This window comes from Capra hircus, chromosome 6, assembly GCF_001704415.2.
Source record: "Capra hircus breed San Clemente chromosome 6, ASM170441v1, whole genome shotgun sequence".
Lineage (NCBI taxonomy): Eukaryota > Metazoa > Chordata > Mammalia > Artiodactyla > Bovidae > Capra > Capra hircus.
The window spans coordinates 66,842,671-66,859,332 of NC_030813.1; the positions used below are offsets into that span (position 1 = coordinate 66,842,671).

The 16,662-nt window shown below is 39.6% G+C and overlaps 1 protein-coding gene across 1 annotated transcript in view; it reads right to left on the minus strand.

Annotated features, from left to right (window-relative positions):
• CORIN (corin, serine peptidase) overlaps positions 1–16,662 on the minus strand; it is a 301,718-nt gene that overhangs the window by 6,401 nt on the left and 278,655 nt on the right. Inside the window, exons 20-21 of the mRNA XM_018049422.1 lie at positions 8,077–8,348; positions 5,871–6,004 (exon numbers count right to left, since the gene is read on the minus strand). Of these exons, the coding sequence (XP_017904911.1) occupies positions 5,871–6,004; positions 8,077–8,348 (406 nt within the window). The remainder of the gene's footprint in view (positions 1–5,870; positions 6,005–8,076; positions 8,349–16,662) is intronic.

A 16,662-nucleotide genomic window follows, 5' to 3' on the forward strand; every position in this document is an offset into this window, starting at 1 on the left:
GAGACCACCTAAACAAAAAGACAACTTACAAAATGGGAGAAAATATTTGCAAAGGATGCAACTAACAAGGGATTAATCTCCAAAATATACAAACAGCTCATGAAGCTCAATATCAAAAAAACAACCCAATCAAAAATGGTCAGGAGAGAAACATTTCTCTAAAGAAGACATACAAATGACCAAAAAGAACATAAAAAGATATTCAATGTTGCTAATTATTAGAGAAGAGCAAATCAAAACTACACTGTAGTATCAACTCAGACTAGTCAGAAGAGCCATTATCAATGTCTACAAACAATAAATGCTGAAGAGAGTGTGGAGAAAAGGTAACCCTTCCTACACTGTAGGTGGGAATGTAAATTGGTGCAATCACTATGGAGAATAGTACAGAAGTTCCTTTAAAAACTAAAAATAGAGTTACCATATGATCCAGCAACTCCTAGACACATATCTGGGGAAAAAAAAAAAAAAGATGCATGTACCCCAATATTCATTGCAGCACTATTTACAATAGCCAAAACATGGAAGCAACTTACTGGCCCATAGACAGAATGATAGGTAAAGAAAATATACTACATATATATGATGAGATATTCAGCCATTAAAAAGAATGAAATACAGCCATTTGCACCACCATGGGTGGACCTGGAGATTATCACACTAATTGAATTATGTCACAGAAAGACAAATATCACATCAGTTATATTTGGAATCTGAAAAGATGATATAAATGAACTTATTTACAAAACAGAAATAGACCTACAGGCTTAGAAAACAACATAGTTATCAAAGGGGAAAGGTGGGGAGGGGGACGTTAGAAGTTTGGGATTAACATATACACACTACAATGTAGAAAACAGATCACTAACAATGACCTACTGTATAGCGCAGGGAATTCTACTCAATGTTGTATAATAGCATACACGGGGAAAGAATCTGATAAAGAATGGATGTAACTGAACCACTTTCCTGTACACCTGAAACTAACAATATAGTAACTCACCTATACCCCAATATAAAATAATAATTATGTATGTACGTATTACCATTTTAAACCTTACTCCAGTTGTGTTTATAGTTCTTTGAGTTCTTTTAGTTTTTCCTTTTGTGCTTTGATGATTTTCTTTTGAAGTATGCTTGAGTTCCTTTCTTTTAGGTTTCTGTGAAACTATTGTATGTGTTTAATTTGTGATTACTATGGAATTCAAATATGTTGACCCATTACTATACTTGCTTTAAATTTATTATACTCACTTTTACAAAAATTTTGATTGCTTCTTAATCTCTGTACTGGCATATTTAAGTGATCTTCAGTCCTTCTCAGTTTCAACATCAGTCCTACCAATGAATGAACACTCAGCACTGATCTTTAGGATGGACTGGTTGGATCTCCTTGTAGGCCAAGGGACTCTCAAGAGTCTTCTCCAACACCACAGTTTTTAAAAGCATCAATTCTTCGGCGCTCAGCTTTCTTCATAGTCCAACTCTCACAGTCATACATGACCACTGGAAAAACCATAGCCTTGACTAGATGGACCTTTGTTGACAAAGTAATATCTCTGCTTTTTAATATGCTGTCTAGATTGGTCATAACTTTTCTTCCAAGAAGTAAGCATCTTTTAATTTTATGGCTGCAGTCACCATCTATAGTGATTTTGGAGCCCAGAAAAATAAAGTCAGCCACTGTTTCCCCATGAAATGATGGGACCAGATGCCATGATCTCAGTTTTCTGAATGTTGAGCTTTAAGCCAACTTTTTCACTCTTCTCTTTTACCATCATCAAGAGGCTCTTTAGTTCTTCTTCACTTTGTGCCATAAGGGTGGTGTCATCTGCATATCTGAGGTTATTGATATTTCTCCCGGTCATCTTCATTCCAGCTTGTGCTTCTTCCAGCCCAGCGTTTCTCATGATGTACTCTGCATACAAGTTAAGTAAGCAGTGTGACAATATACAGCCTTGACTTACTCCTTTTCCTACTTACAACCAGTCTGTTGTTCCATGTCCCGTTCTAACTGTTGCTTCCTGACCTGCATACAGGTTTCTCAAGAGGCAGGTCAGGTGGTCTGGTATTCCCATCTCTTTCAGAATTTTCCACAGTTTATTGTGATCCACACAAAGGCTTTGGCATAGTCAATAAAGCAAAAATAGATGTTTTTCTGGAATCCTCTTGCTTTTTTGATGATCCAGTGGGTGTTGGCAGTTTGATCTCTGGTTCCTCTGCCTTTTCTAAAACCAGCTTGAACATCTGGAAGTTCATGGTTCATGTATTCCTGAAGCCTGGCTTGGAGAATTTTGAGCATTAGTTTACTAGGGTGTGAGATGAGTGCAACTGTGTATTAGTTTGAGCATTCTTTGGCATTGCCTTTCTTTGGGATTGGAATGAAAGCTGACCTTTTCCAGTCCTGTGGCCACTGATGAGTTTTCCAAATTTGCTGGCATACTGAGTGCAGCACTTTCACAACATCATCTTTTAGGATTTGAAAGCTCAACTTGAATTCCATCACCTCCACTAGCTTTGTTCATAGTGATGCTTTCTAAGGCCCACTTGACTTCACATTCCAGGATGTCTGGCTCTAGGTGAGCCAGACCACACCATCATGATTATCTGGGTCGTGAAGATCTTTTTTGTACAGTTCGTCTGTATATTCTTGACACCTCTTCTTAATATCTTCTGCTTCTGTTAGGTCCACACCATTTATGTCCTTTTTTGAGCCCATCTTTGCATGAAATGTTCCCTTGGTATCTCTAATTTTCTTGAAGAGATCTCTAGTCTTTCCCATTGTATTGTTTTCCTCTATTTCTTTGCATTGATCACTGAGGAAGGCTTTCTTATCTCTCCTTGCTATTCTTTGGAACTCTGCATTCAAATGGGTAGAGGTTTCCTTTTCTCCTTTGCTTTTTGCTTTCCTTCTTTTCACAGCTATTTGTAAGGCCTCCTCAGACAGCCATTTAGCTTTTTTGCATTTCTTTTTCTTGGGGCTGAAACTCCAATACTTTGGCCACCTGATGCGAAGAGCTGACTCATTTTAAAAGACCCTGATGCTGGGGAAGATTGAGGGCAGGAGGAGAAGGGGACGACAGAGGATGAGATGGTTGGATGGCATCACCCACTCAATGGACATGAGTTTAGATGGACTCCAGGAGTTGGTGATGGACAGGGATGCCTGGTGTGCTGCAGTTCATGGGGTCACAGAGAGTCAGACACAGCTGAACGACTGAACTTGAGCAATCTTTTTATGTATTTGCTTCTCCTCCTGTGATTTTTTTCCTTTCCAATAGATTGTTGCCTCTTTTCTACTTAGAGAAGACCCTTTAATATTTATTTTCAGTTCAGTTCAGTTTAATTGCTCAGTCTTTCCGACTCTTTGCGACCCCATGATTCTCAGCACGCCAGGCCTCCCTGTCCATCACCAACTCCCGGAGTTCACTCAGACTCACGTCCATCGAGTCAGTGATGCCATCCAGCCATCTCATCCTCTGTTGTCCCCTTCTCCTCCTGTCCCCAATCCCTCCCAGCATCAGAGTCTTTTCCAATGAGTCAACTCTTCGCATGAGGTGGTCAAAGTACTGGAGTTTCAGCTTTAGCATCATTCTTTCCAAAGAAATCCCAGGGCTCATCTTCTGAATGGACTGGTTGGATCTCCTGCAGTCCAAGGGACTCTCAAGAGTCTGCTCCAACACCATAGTTCAAAAGCATCAATTCTTCGGTGCTCAGCTTTCTTCACAGTCCAACTCTCACATCCATACATGACCACTGGAAAAACCATAGCCTTGACTATATAGACCTTAAGGTTGGTTTAATATTGCTCAATTCTTTTAGTTTTTGTTTGTCTGAGAAATTCTTTATGTATTTTTATTCTAAATGATAATCTTTCTGGGTAGAGTATCCTAGGTTGAAAATTTTCTCTTTCAGGTTTGAATATATGATGCCATTTCCTAGAAGTGGTGATCATCATATTCATAACTTACCAATGCTACAAACCTAACTAATGAGAAGCCCTGGTGGCTCAGTGGTAAAGAATCTGCCTGCCAAGACAGGAGACATGGGATCAAACCCTAGGTCAGGAAGAGCCCTTGGAGGAAGAAATGGCAACCCACTCCATATTCTTGCCTGGAAACATCCGTGGACAGAGGAACCTGGTGGGCTACAGTCCATGCAGTCGCAAGGAATCAGACACAAGTGAGCACACAAGCCTAGCTAATAAGCATAGGCCTTTCACGGGGCTGACTAAATTGTTCTGTCTGAAAGCCTTATTGATTTTTAAGCAAAATTTACTGGAAACATTTTGATTAGACATATTCCAGTTTTTCATCTCCTCTTATAAAAAAAAATTAAGATATTTATGCTGTGCTACACAACTTAGTGACTAAACCACCACTACCACCACTTATTTATGCTAGTTATTAAAATGGGATATGTTTACAGCATCCCTACATTTCCAGATCAGAAACTTAGCCACATAATTATTTAGAATCAATTTTTTGGAGGATTCTGTCTAATGTCTACAGAAGTAGGAGCTATTTTTACCATAAAGGGGCCAAAAGTCCACTTGGATAATGAGAAAAATTTTACATGAAAGCAAAATCTAAGGGCTATAAATAAAGGAGTCTTCAAAAGAATGAGCAATTGCTTCCAGCTAGAGGGGAACATAGGATCCCCTTAAGAGTAGAGTTTGAGCTAAGCTTAGTGAGACAGGTGGACATGTTAGCTGGGAAACAAGTGAAGCAGCAGCAATTTGAAATGAAAGGATACAGATAGAGGCACAATTTGGTCCTCTTTTCCTCTTCATAATATTGGACTTCAGGCCAAAGTTTGTTTGGTTTCAACATTGAGTCCCATTATTTCTAGACCTTAACAGAGGACCATGGCCTCCGATGTGTCCTATTGATGCAGATAAGGAAGATAATGAGAGGTTCTGATGAATAATTTTGCTCTGCTGCTTGCTAAGTCACTTCAGTCGTGTCCAACTCTGTGTGACCCCAGAGACGGCAGCCTACCAGGCTCCCCCATCCCTGGGATTCTCCAGGCAAGAACACTGGAGTGGGTTGCCATTTCCTTCTCCTAGACTTGGTAAAAAAAAAGTAGCCTTTTGTCTCTCTTCTTTTCTACCTGGGGTTTTGTTAGAGAGCATCTGGTATGTGTTTAAGATGCCCACAGTGTGGAACTGCCACCACCAAAGAAGTTGACAGGACCCAATTCTTATTATTATATGAGCACGACTACACCCATGTCTATGTTGGGCCTTAATTTGTCTTTCAAGAATCAACCTTCCATCCCCTCCCTTTAGTAGTTACCATTTCATTTTACAGTTGAGGTTAGGTCTGCCTGGCAAAAAACAAACTGTTTTGCTTTGGTTTTTAAAACTTTCATTCAACTTGAAGTAAGAGAAAAATAGAATTGAATAAAAAAGCTGCGCAAAATTAGACTAAGACAAACTTGAATATTTGCAGTGCACTGTGGAGCATCCATTTCTATGAAATAGAGCTCTCTGTAGAGAGCTGTCCTGAGGCATGAGTTTTTGGTGAGCCTCCGGGTCATGTTGGCAACACAGAGAAATGTGTTCACATTAATCCTTGCTTCTAGGATAGTTAGTAGCCAAGCACATTCATAACTTCATTCTACCACCTTAGTCCTGGGTGATAGGGGGTAAATTACTTAACCTCTATGGTCCCTTGTTTTCCACAAGTGATGATTATGAGAATTCAGTGAGTTATTAAAAACTATTTAGAAGAGATACTGGAAACATCTGATAAGTTATTTTCAAAAGCACTTTCCCAAAGAGCCACACATGAATAATAATGAGCTTCTATGGACCCACTGAACCTATTGCAGAATTGAATCTCTTTGGTAAGCACAGAGAAACTTACCATGCACGAGTCAACTGTGCCAGACTCATAGCCAGCACAGATCATCCGGTTGGTGATGGTCTTCATGTCAAAGTAGGACTGACACTGCTCCAGAGAAATAATGCGTACTTCTCCCTCTTGCAGCTTAAAAGGCACTGGATTTTTTTAAAAAAGAGAAAGAAATAAAACATGAGTGTAAAATTACTCAAAAATTAGGCTAGTCATGTAGGAAATCATTTCATATTTATATCAAGAAAACCATATTCTTAGAATGTTATTTCAAAGACAAAGCTCATTTAGAGTCAAAATTTTCCAATTAGAAGTGCTGATAGCAGTCATTCCATTAGTCAAGTGCCTCCATTTTGTTAACGAGAAAATGGAGGCACAGACTGGTTAAGTAACCTGGCTCATGGTTTCCCTTTCATTTTTTACAAATGGGTTTTCTAATTTATTTTTTGTGTTTTGGTTGCACTACACAGCATGCAGGATGGATCCCCCACCAGATATGGAACCCAGGCCTCTGCAGTGTAAGCACTGAATCTTAACCACTGGCCCCACCAGTGGTTACTGGTGGAAACTGCCTCCCTCTCTTATTACATGTGGCAATGTAAACAATAGGTATTACAATGAAAATAATCGAGCCAGAGCTCTGCCCCAGATGGGAGGCTGCCAGCTCTGTGACAGCTCAGCATGTGAGTCCATTCTGCTAAAGTTCAGATCATCTGTTCAGAGTAACAGGGGAATGGTTGTCCCATCCTTGGTTTAAACAATGTTATCTCACCACGTGCTACAGTAGCCATCATTAGATCAGAACCTTTAATCCTAGAAGATGTGTCAGAAAGATGTCCAAAGGGAAAAGTGTCCCTTAGTGTCAGCAGAGAAAATGTGTGAATTCCAGCTTACCTGAAAGTTCTTGCCTGGGAAATCCCACGGACGGGGGCTCTGGCAGGCTACAGTTACAAAGAGTCAAACATGACTTGGTGACTAAACAACAACAAAAGGTGGATAACAGGACACCGATATGTATCATCATCCCTGAGAGCTGCAGTACTACACTGACATAGTTGGCATGGCCAGTGCTTACTATTAAAGAAAATAGCAATTAAATTCTTACTCTAAACTTTTAACAGGTCAAGCAAAGTAAGAGCCCTTTACAGGCAGCTGAGAGACAGCAGTACAAATTTCAAATTTTCTGTATGTTCTCAATGGTGAAAAAACAGTATTTCCTCTGAGATCAGAAACAAGACAAAAATGTCTACTTTCGCCACTATTCACCATAGTTTTGAAAGTCCTAGCCACAGCTATCAGAGAAGACAAAAGGAATCCACATTGGAAAAGAAGAAAAAACTCACTGTTTGCAAAGTCACTCAGTCTTGTCCGACTCTTTGCGACCTCATGGACTGTAGCCTACCAGACTCCTCCATCCATGGGATTTTCCAGGCAAGAGTACTGGAGTGGGTTGCCATTTCTTTCTCCAGGGGATCTTCCCAACCCAGGGATGGAACCCTGTCTCCCGTATTGCAGGCAGGTGCTTTAACTTCTGAGCTACCAGGGAAACCCTGATATTATACATAGAAAATTCTAAAGATGCTACCAGAAAACTATTAGAGCTAATCAATGAATTCAGTAAAGGTGCAGGATACAAAATTAATACACAGAAATCTCTTGGCTTCCTATACACAAACAACACAAACAACAAAAGATCAGGAACAGAAATCAGGGAAATGATCACATTTACCATCTCATCAAAAAGAATAAAATACCTAGGAATAAACCTACCTAAGGAGACAAAAGACATGTACTCAGAAAACTATAAGACACTAATGAAAGAAATCAAAGATAACACAAACAGATGGAGAGATATACCACATTCTTGGATTGGAAGAATCAACATTGTCAAAATGACTATCCTACCTAAAGCAATCTAGATTCAATACAATCCCTATCAAGGCAGGGATAACTGATCTTGCATGTCAGCTCCAAGCATCTGTAGGGGCTCCCTGGAGAAATGAGGTATAGAGAGGGACTTCTGAGGTTTCATTTGGGTTTGCAAGTTTAAGTGCATGACGAAGTATTGACTTCTACAATTTGTGTGGAAGGGGGAGTGACACATGCTATTTGTGACTCTCTAAGTGAAAATGGGAAATGATTACCAAAGGTTAGGAAGTACCCTAGTGTTTTCCAGTTAAAAGCTGAAAGGTAAGTGCTCCCAAGAATCCTGACTTACTTTTGTTGCCCATATGTCCCCAGCCTGTGATATAGCAGTAAGTATCAGGTTCTAAGGACTGATCCGGGCTGGGTAAGCAGACTGGTCGGACGTAGCTTGTTTCATTGATGTCTTGGCTTAGCTCCACTATGCTGATGTCGTAGTCCACCACCGCTCGACTGTAGCGAGGATGCAGGATGATGGTCTTCACAAGGCGCATCTGCATGAATGTTGATGGGTGGTCTAGGTTATTGATGCCAAACACCACTTTCCAAATGGCAGCATTCTCTCTCCTAAAATAATGATCCAAGAGCTATTAGCATCTTAAACTGCGATTTATCTTTAAAAATTTATATATGATTTTTAAATATTTTTTTGTAAATAATGGCTGTTTCTACTCCCATATCCCACGTATTCTTATAAAAATTTATATAACCCTTGAGCAATTGGTAAATATCATATTGTTGTGGAAAGCAAAGCTTGGGCTTCCTAAATGGGGCTGCTCTGGAAAATAACACTTGTTCACTTTGAAAGGGAGACAGAGTAGTTACTTGCTTCATTGACTGGGAAAGATGATGATAAGTCATGAAGAAGAGACAGGAGAAAAAAAATAAAAGAGAATAAAACCAGAGGTTAAGTGATCCCTCCAAGAAGGACCCAGTGCATCAGAGAAATGTCAAGTTTTCAAGGAAGGCTTCTGAAAATTTCAAGCTAGCAACTTAAAAAAAAGGTCACCTACAACTTATAATGGGTAGTCTCAGACATCACTGCTTTTGAACACTTGACAGGAATAGTCTATCTAATTCCACTTTAAAACACCTTCCCACTTGACTTCGAGAACTCCCCATGCTCCAGAAATTCCTCCTGTCTCTGGGACCCCTTCCTCTCTGTTGTGTCCTCCTCCTCTGCTCTCAATGTCTTCATTGAAGTGACCCAGAGCTCTGCCTTTAGTCTTCTCATTCTTCACTTACCCCTTTGAAGAGCTTACTTAGTCAGATGGCTTTAAATACCACCCAAATGGCATTTGTAACTTTCAAATGTGTATCTCCAGCTCCATCCTCTCCTTTGAGCTATAGAATCCATTCTACAGTTATTTGCTATTTACAGCCACCCGTTACGCAATATTGGATCATCTCTCTTACACACAGCACTGAATGCGTCAGCAAGTCCTCACTGCTCCACTTTCAAATATATCCTGAATCTTGTTTCCCCTTCTGCCACCGCTACAATCCTAATCTAAGCTACTCACCTCTCCCAAACGGTGGCCCTTCTTTTACTCTTAACCCCTATAACCCAGTCTCCTCACACAGAGTGACCTTTTAAAAAATAAAATTATATAAAATTTGTTTCCTGTTCATAATTCTTTTCAGATTCTTTTCCATTATAGGTCGTTAAAAGATATTGAATATAGTTTCATGTGCTATACAGTAGGTCCTTGTATAGTCAGTATTTGAAAGTAACTAAATAGAATATAGCCTTTAAAAATTATGAATTGCTATGTTGTACACCTGAAACTTATACTGTACATCAATTATACATCAATAAAATTGATATTATTTGAATATACATAATACCCATATAGAGACAAATATAGCTCTATAGATATATAGATATTGTGCTGGGGATTTTAGTAACGAGCAAGAAAGATACAAACTTTAGGACTGAGTGACGATATACAATAAAAGAAACAATTATAATAATGCAAAAAGTGCTACGGCATGAACATTACAGGATAATGTTACAAAATTGTTTTACTTTTTTTTTATTTTACTTTACAATACTGTATTGGTTTTGCCATACATCAACATGAATCCGCCACGGGTGTACATGAATTCCCAATCCTGAACCCCCCTCCCACCTCCCTCCCCATACCATCTCTCTGGGTCATCCTAGCGCACCAGCCCCAAGCATCCTGTATCCTGCGTCTAACCTAGACTGGCGATTCGTTTCTTACATGATATTATACATGTTGTTTTTTCATTAAATAAAACCATCTGTTACAGAACATGTCACTCTTTCTCCTTTTTCTTCCTTCCTTCCCTCTCTCCCTTTCCCTGTTCCATTTTTCAGTTTAGAGGAGTAAGCATATGACCATCCGAGAAATTCAACACTCACTCAAATTCTATTGTTTAAGACATCTGAAATAGAACAATTATTGATCTCAAATGTCTACCTATTTAATAGCTTCTTACCTCAATTCAAAGCTACTAAATTTTGGTTACAAAAAATATTCATCTATATGCTTAAATCACAGGTAGTATGACAAACAGTTGAACACTGCAAACTATTTGGAACAAAATGAAATTGAGTAAACTTTACAGACTTAATTGCTATATCCCGGTTAATGTAATTCTAACAGTAAAACCTGTTAATAAAACTGCTAAACGTTATTATATTCAGTAGCCTCTTGTGACACAAGCTAAGTTCAGTTCAGTCGCTCAGTCGTGTCCAACTCTTTGCAACCCCATGAATTGCAGCACACCAGGCCTCCCCGTCCATCACCAACTCCTGGAGTTCACACAGACCCATGTCCATCGAGTCAGTGATGCCATCCAGCCATCTCATCCTCTGTCGTCCCCTTCTCCTCCTGCCCCCAATCCTTCCCAGCATCAGAGTCTTTTCAAATTAGTCAACTCTTCACATGAGGTGGCCAAAGTACTGGAGTTTTAGCTTTAGCATCAGTCCTTCCAAAGAAATCCCAGGGCTGATCTCCTTCAGAATGGACTGGTTGGATCTCCTTGCAGTTCAAGGGACTCTCAAGAGTCTTCTCCAATACCACAGTTCAAAAGCATCAATTCTTCGGCGCTCAGCTTTCTTCACAGTCCAACTCTCACATCCATACATGACCACTGGAAAAAACATAGCCTTGACTAGATGGACCTTTGTTGGCAAAGTAATGTCTCTGCTTTTGAATATGCTATCTAGGTTGGTCATAACTTTTCTCCCAAGGAGTAAGCGTCTTTTAATTTCATGGTTACAGTCACCATCTGCAGTGATTTTGGAGTCCCCCAAAATAAAAGTCTGACACTATTTCCACTGCTTCCCTATCTATTTCCCATAAAGTGGTGGGACCAGATGCCATGATCTTCATTTTCTGAATGTTGAGCTTTAAGTCAACTTTTTCACTCTCCTCTTTCATTTTCATCAAGAGGCTTTTTAGTTCCTCTTCACTTTCTGCCATAAGGGTGGTGTCATCTGCATATCTGAGGTTATTGATATTTCTCCCAGAAATCTTGATTCCAGCTTGTGCTTCCTCCAGCCCAGGGTTTCTCATGATGTGCTCTGCATACAAGTTAAATAAGCAGGGTGACAATATACAGCCTTGATGTACTCCTTTTCCTATTTGGAACCAGTCTGTTGTTCCATGTCTAGTTCTAACTGTTTCTTCCTGACCGTCATTATGGCATTAATACCCACCAAAAGCAAACAAACAAACAAACAAAAAAAACCAAACAGGAAATTCACATACTTCAATATTCAGTAAGGAAACTGTTCTATTTTCCTTTTTGTTAAGATCATGGCATCTGGTCCCATCACTTTATGGGAAATAGATGGGGAAACAGTGTAAACAGTGTCAGACTTTATTTTTGGGGGCTCCAAAATCACTGCAGATGGTGACTGCAGCCATGAAATTAAAAGACGCTTACTCCTTGGAAGAAAAGTTATGACCAACCTAGATAGCATATTCAAAAGCAGAGACATTACTGTGCCAACAAAGGTCCATCTAGTCAAGGCTATGGTTTTTCCTGTGGTCATGTATGGATGTGAGAGTTGGACTGTGAAGAAAGCTGAGCGCCAAAGAATTGATGCTTTTGAACTGTGGTATTGGAGGAGACTCTTGAGAGTCCCTTGGACTGCAAGGAGATCCAACCAGTCCACTGAAGCAGGTCAGCCCTGGGATTTCTTTGGAAGGAACGATGCTAAAGCCGAAACTCCAGTACTTTGGCCACCTCATGTGAAGAGTTGACTAATTGGAAAAGACTCTGATGCTGGGAGGGATTGGGGGCAGGAGGAGAAGGGGTCGACAGAGGATGAGATGGCTGGATGGCATCACTGACTTGATGGACGTGAGTCTGAGTGAACTCTGGGAGATCGTGATGGACAGGGAGGCCTGGCGTGCTGCGATTCATGGGGTCACAGAGTCGGACACGACTGAGCGACTGAACTGAACTGATAAGGGGAAAAATAAAGTCTCTTAGAATGTTTTTTCCAAGTCTGGAAAACACCAGGGAAAACAATAACCTGTTGTTCAAAAGGGGTACATGAAGTGAGGGAGGTGTGTAGAAATGCTGTATTAGTATATTAAGTGTGTGCTAGAAAGAATGAGTCACTCCCTTTGGGGTAGAAGCAAAAGAGGAAAAAGGACACAGGGCTACATGAAGGCCACACGAATCCAGTTTCATTAAAAAGTACCCAGTAGAGAAACACAGGAAGAAGCTATGTTCATGTGGTCCTTTTAGAAAAGAGTTAAATTGGGCTACAAAGATGAAAACCCAAGTAGAGCAGCTGAAAATCTTTAGCATCAGGGGGGTTTTTTTCTCAGTGCTCTCAGACTTCAAAGCAACAGCAGGAAAAACTGGCCAGTCCTTAAAGAAGTTTGTACAAACATCCTCATGCTCTAGAGTGTGGAAGTAGGCAGACTGAAGCCAGATGAAAAAATTCACAATAACAATAAAAAATGACTGAGGAAGGTGTTAAGAGACATTTTTCTCCTTTAATTCTTGCTCTAGATGGCATTTCATTACCAGAAATTCACATTTAAGTTGCTTCATGTTTATAGTCCTGTCTTAACGATGAATAGACATTGTAGATAATGTTGAGATAATATGATTTCAACTCCTAATTCTTCAGTGATCACTCTAGACAGAATATACAACTACTTATATACTTCAGATACATTATGAATGTCCAGGGGAGTTTATACAGAATTGAAGTCACAAGGTCTCTGGACACAATAACCAATTTCAGTTTGCAATCTGCCACACTCAACTCTAGCTTAAACATAAACTCACCACATTTTCACTTAATTCAGCTGGCCAGATTTAGAGATTATCTTCTATCTTTGCCTTTTCTTAAGAGCACAGAATTTCCCCTTTTTTTCATCCTGAGTTTACTTTGAATAACTTATACTATTTACCCTTTTTCAGAAAATAAAAATAATATTTATAATTAATATTTGTGATAGAAATCACTCTGTTTTACAACACTTACTCCATAAATAGCACAGCCAGATGGTGACTTGGAAGTATTAATAGTTTGAATAGCTTCATTGCTATTCTACAAATCTTAGAAGCCTCTTACTTTTAATATTGCACCTGCCCTTGGTAATTTTTTTAAAGAATTCTCTGCAACACACACAGTGAATAGACTTTAGAATAGAGTGACCACAAAGCAAATGCATAAAGGGGCTGAGTATAAGTCAATAATAGCAAGTGTCAGACCACAAGACTTGCCGTCTCCAGGGCCATCTGCCTCTCAGCTCCCACTCATGGTTGTTGTGTTGGAATGTCCAGTGAGACCTGACCTTCAAATCGCTTCAGAGAAGCCAGAGTTCTGGATTTTATGTAAAGCATACATAGTTTGAAGTGCTGACTGAAAGTTTTTAAATGCATCCAACAAGCAATAGAGATCAGATCTAGATTCTTCTTTTAGTGTAAGATTTCTGTGGTTTCCAAGTATTTCTACATGTCAGTTAAATCATCTTCTCACCAGTTATGAGGCGTAAATAGGAATGCTTATTCCATTTCACAGTAGAGAAAGCAGTGACTCAGAGCAGATGAGTGATTCATCTAAAGTCACAGAGATACTAAGTGATGGCAACAGACCAGAAAGCCTTTAAACCTCTAACACAACCTTTATACTAAGCTTCTCTGAAACAAAGAGGAGAGGTCATAGGCATCAGCACAGGAATCAGGTTTTGGCCACAGAGGGGAAAGCATGCATGATGGGTGGAGGCTGGCTGATGAGTGATAGGAGGGCAGACATCGGGAAGATACCTTCTCTTTCCTGAATGTGTCCCCCAGATATGATGGAGATCTAGCCTTCAATGATGAACTTAAAGAAGTGAACAATTCTATTACCCCAGGGTCCAAAAAAAGCAAGAAAAGGGGATAGTCAGATACACACCCTAGACCTTGGGAATCAGATTTAAGAATGTTTTGAAAAAAAGGACAATGTGTCCAGAGATTCTTAAAGCAAGTACAGCTAAACAGAGAGGGGAGAGTTTGAGTTCCAAATTCTGATTTACCATCACAAATTATTGTAGTAAGAAAATGAATCGGCTAATAAAGTAAATGTAGCAACATATGAATCTCAGAGCTTTGGAACTGGAAAGTTTATCACAGAACAGTGGCACAAAATTGCAGCAACTGTCAAAAAGTCTTAGTCATATAACCCCCTTCCACCATTGCTGGGAATGTAAACTGGTAGAGCCACTACAGAGAGCAGTATGGAGGTACCTTAAAAAATGAAAACCAGAGCTACTGTATGATCCTGCAGTCCCACTCCTGGGAATATATCTGGAGAAAACCATAATTTGAAAAGATACATACACCCCAATGTTCACTGACACACTCTTTGTAATAGCCAATACATGGACACAACCTAAATGTCCACTGACAGGTGAATGGAGAAAGAAATATGAATAATAGTCATAAAAAGAATGAAATAAAATCATTTGCAGCCATATGGATGAAGTGAGAGATTATCATACTAAATCAGAAAGACTGATATCATATGATACTGCTTATATGTAGAATCTAAAAATAAAGTATACAAATGAATGTATAAACAAAACAGAAATAGACTCACAGACACAGAAAACAAACTTATGGTTACCAAAGTGGGGGATAAATAAGGAGTTTGGGATTAATATATACACACAACATGTAAAATAGATAACCAACAAGGATGTGCTATTTAAGAAGGGAACTGTACTCAGTATTTTGTAATAATCTATAAGGGAAAAGAATGAATATTATGTATATGTATAACTGAATCACTTGGCTATACATCTGAAACAAGCAAAACATTGTAAATTAACTTATTTCAATAAAATGTTTGTGGCCATGCTGTGTGGCTTGTGGGATGTTAGTTCCCTGACCAGTGATTGAATCTGGGCCCCTGGCAGTGGAAGAATGGAGTCCTAACCACTGGACCACCAGGGAATTCCTTCAGTTCAGTTCAGTTCAGTCATGCAGTTGTGTCTGACTCCTTGGGACCCCATGGACTGCAGCACACCAGGCCTCCCTGTCCATCACCAATTCCCAGATTTTACTCAAACTCATGTCCGTTGGGTCAGTGATGCCATCCAACCATCTCATCCTCTGTCGTCCCCTTCTCCTGCCTTCAATCTTTCCCGGCATCAGGCTCCTTTCAAATGAGTCGGTTCTTTCCAAAAGGTGGCCAAAGTATTGGAGTTTCAGCTTCAGCATCAGTCCTTCAATGAATATTCAGGGCTGATTTCCTTTAGGATGGACTAGTTGGATCTCCTTGCAGTCCAAGGGACTCTTGAGAGTCTTTTCCAACACCACAGTTCAAAAGCATCAATTCTTCATTGCTCAGCTTTCTTTATAGTCCAACTCTCACATCCATACATGACCACTGGAAAAACCATAGCCTTGATTAGATGGACCTTTTTTGTAAGGGGGGCTAACCCATGTCCAAGAGCAAAGGGAATTCCTTATACTTCAACAAATCAATCAATAGGGGGAAAAAAAGCAAAAATTAAAATGGCTCTTAGCAAAATAATGTGTGAGAAGAACAAGAAAAGAGGATTTCTATCTGGATAAATAATTTAATATTAGTAGTAAACTAAAACAAAGCAAAACTATTTGAACTTTCCTTAACTTCTAATACCTTCATTCAAGGAGAATGATCTTCAGAGAACATCCCAGAAGATTCATCTTCCATGTGATAAAACTTTTAAGTGCTTAATACATTGAAGTGTAGAGCTGATGCCTGGTCTAAGACTATGGGAGGAGTCAGTAGCAGATAAGGTAACATTTCTAGTTCCACCATAGACTGGGCGGTTTAAACAACAAACAGTTACATCTCATAGTTGTTGAGGTTAGAAGACAAAGATTAGGACACTAGCAGGGTCAAGTTCTGGTGAAGACTGTCTTCCTTGCTTATAGATGGTGATCTTGATGTATCTTTACAAGGCACAGGGAGAGAGGGCCAACTTTCTTGCTCTTCTAAGGACACTTATGCCATCATGGGGTTTTACCTTTATGACCTAATCACCTCTCAGGGGCCCCAACTCCTAATACCACCCTCTTGGGGGTTGGATATTCAACATGGGAACACAAATGTGCCATTCATAACACACCTGGAGAACTAAAATGTTCCGTATTCTAAAAAAGGAGAAGCTACAAAAAAAAAAAAGAGAGAGAGAGAGAAAGAGGTGGGTGGGGGGTAGGTCAGTGACATAAGGATTTTCTTTGTTGTTTTAGAAGAAAAGTGAATAAAGTATTTCAAAAAGGATGTAGCCCTCAAATACCGGGGAGGGTTCCAGTAAGTTGGAAACTGAAAATTGACCATTGGATTTGACAAGATGGAAGTCACTGAAGACTTTGGTAAGTGCCATTACAAGTGACCTTGATGAGA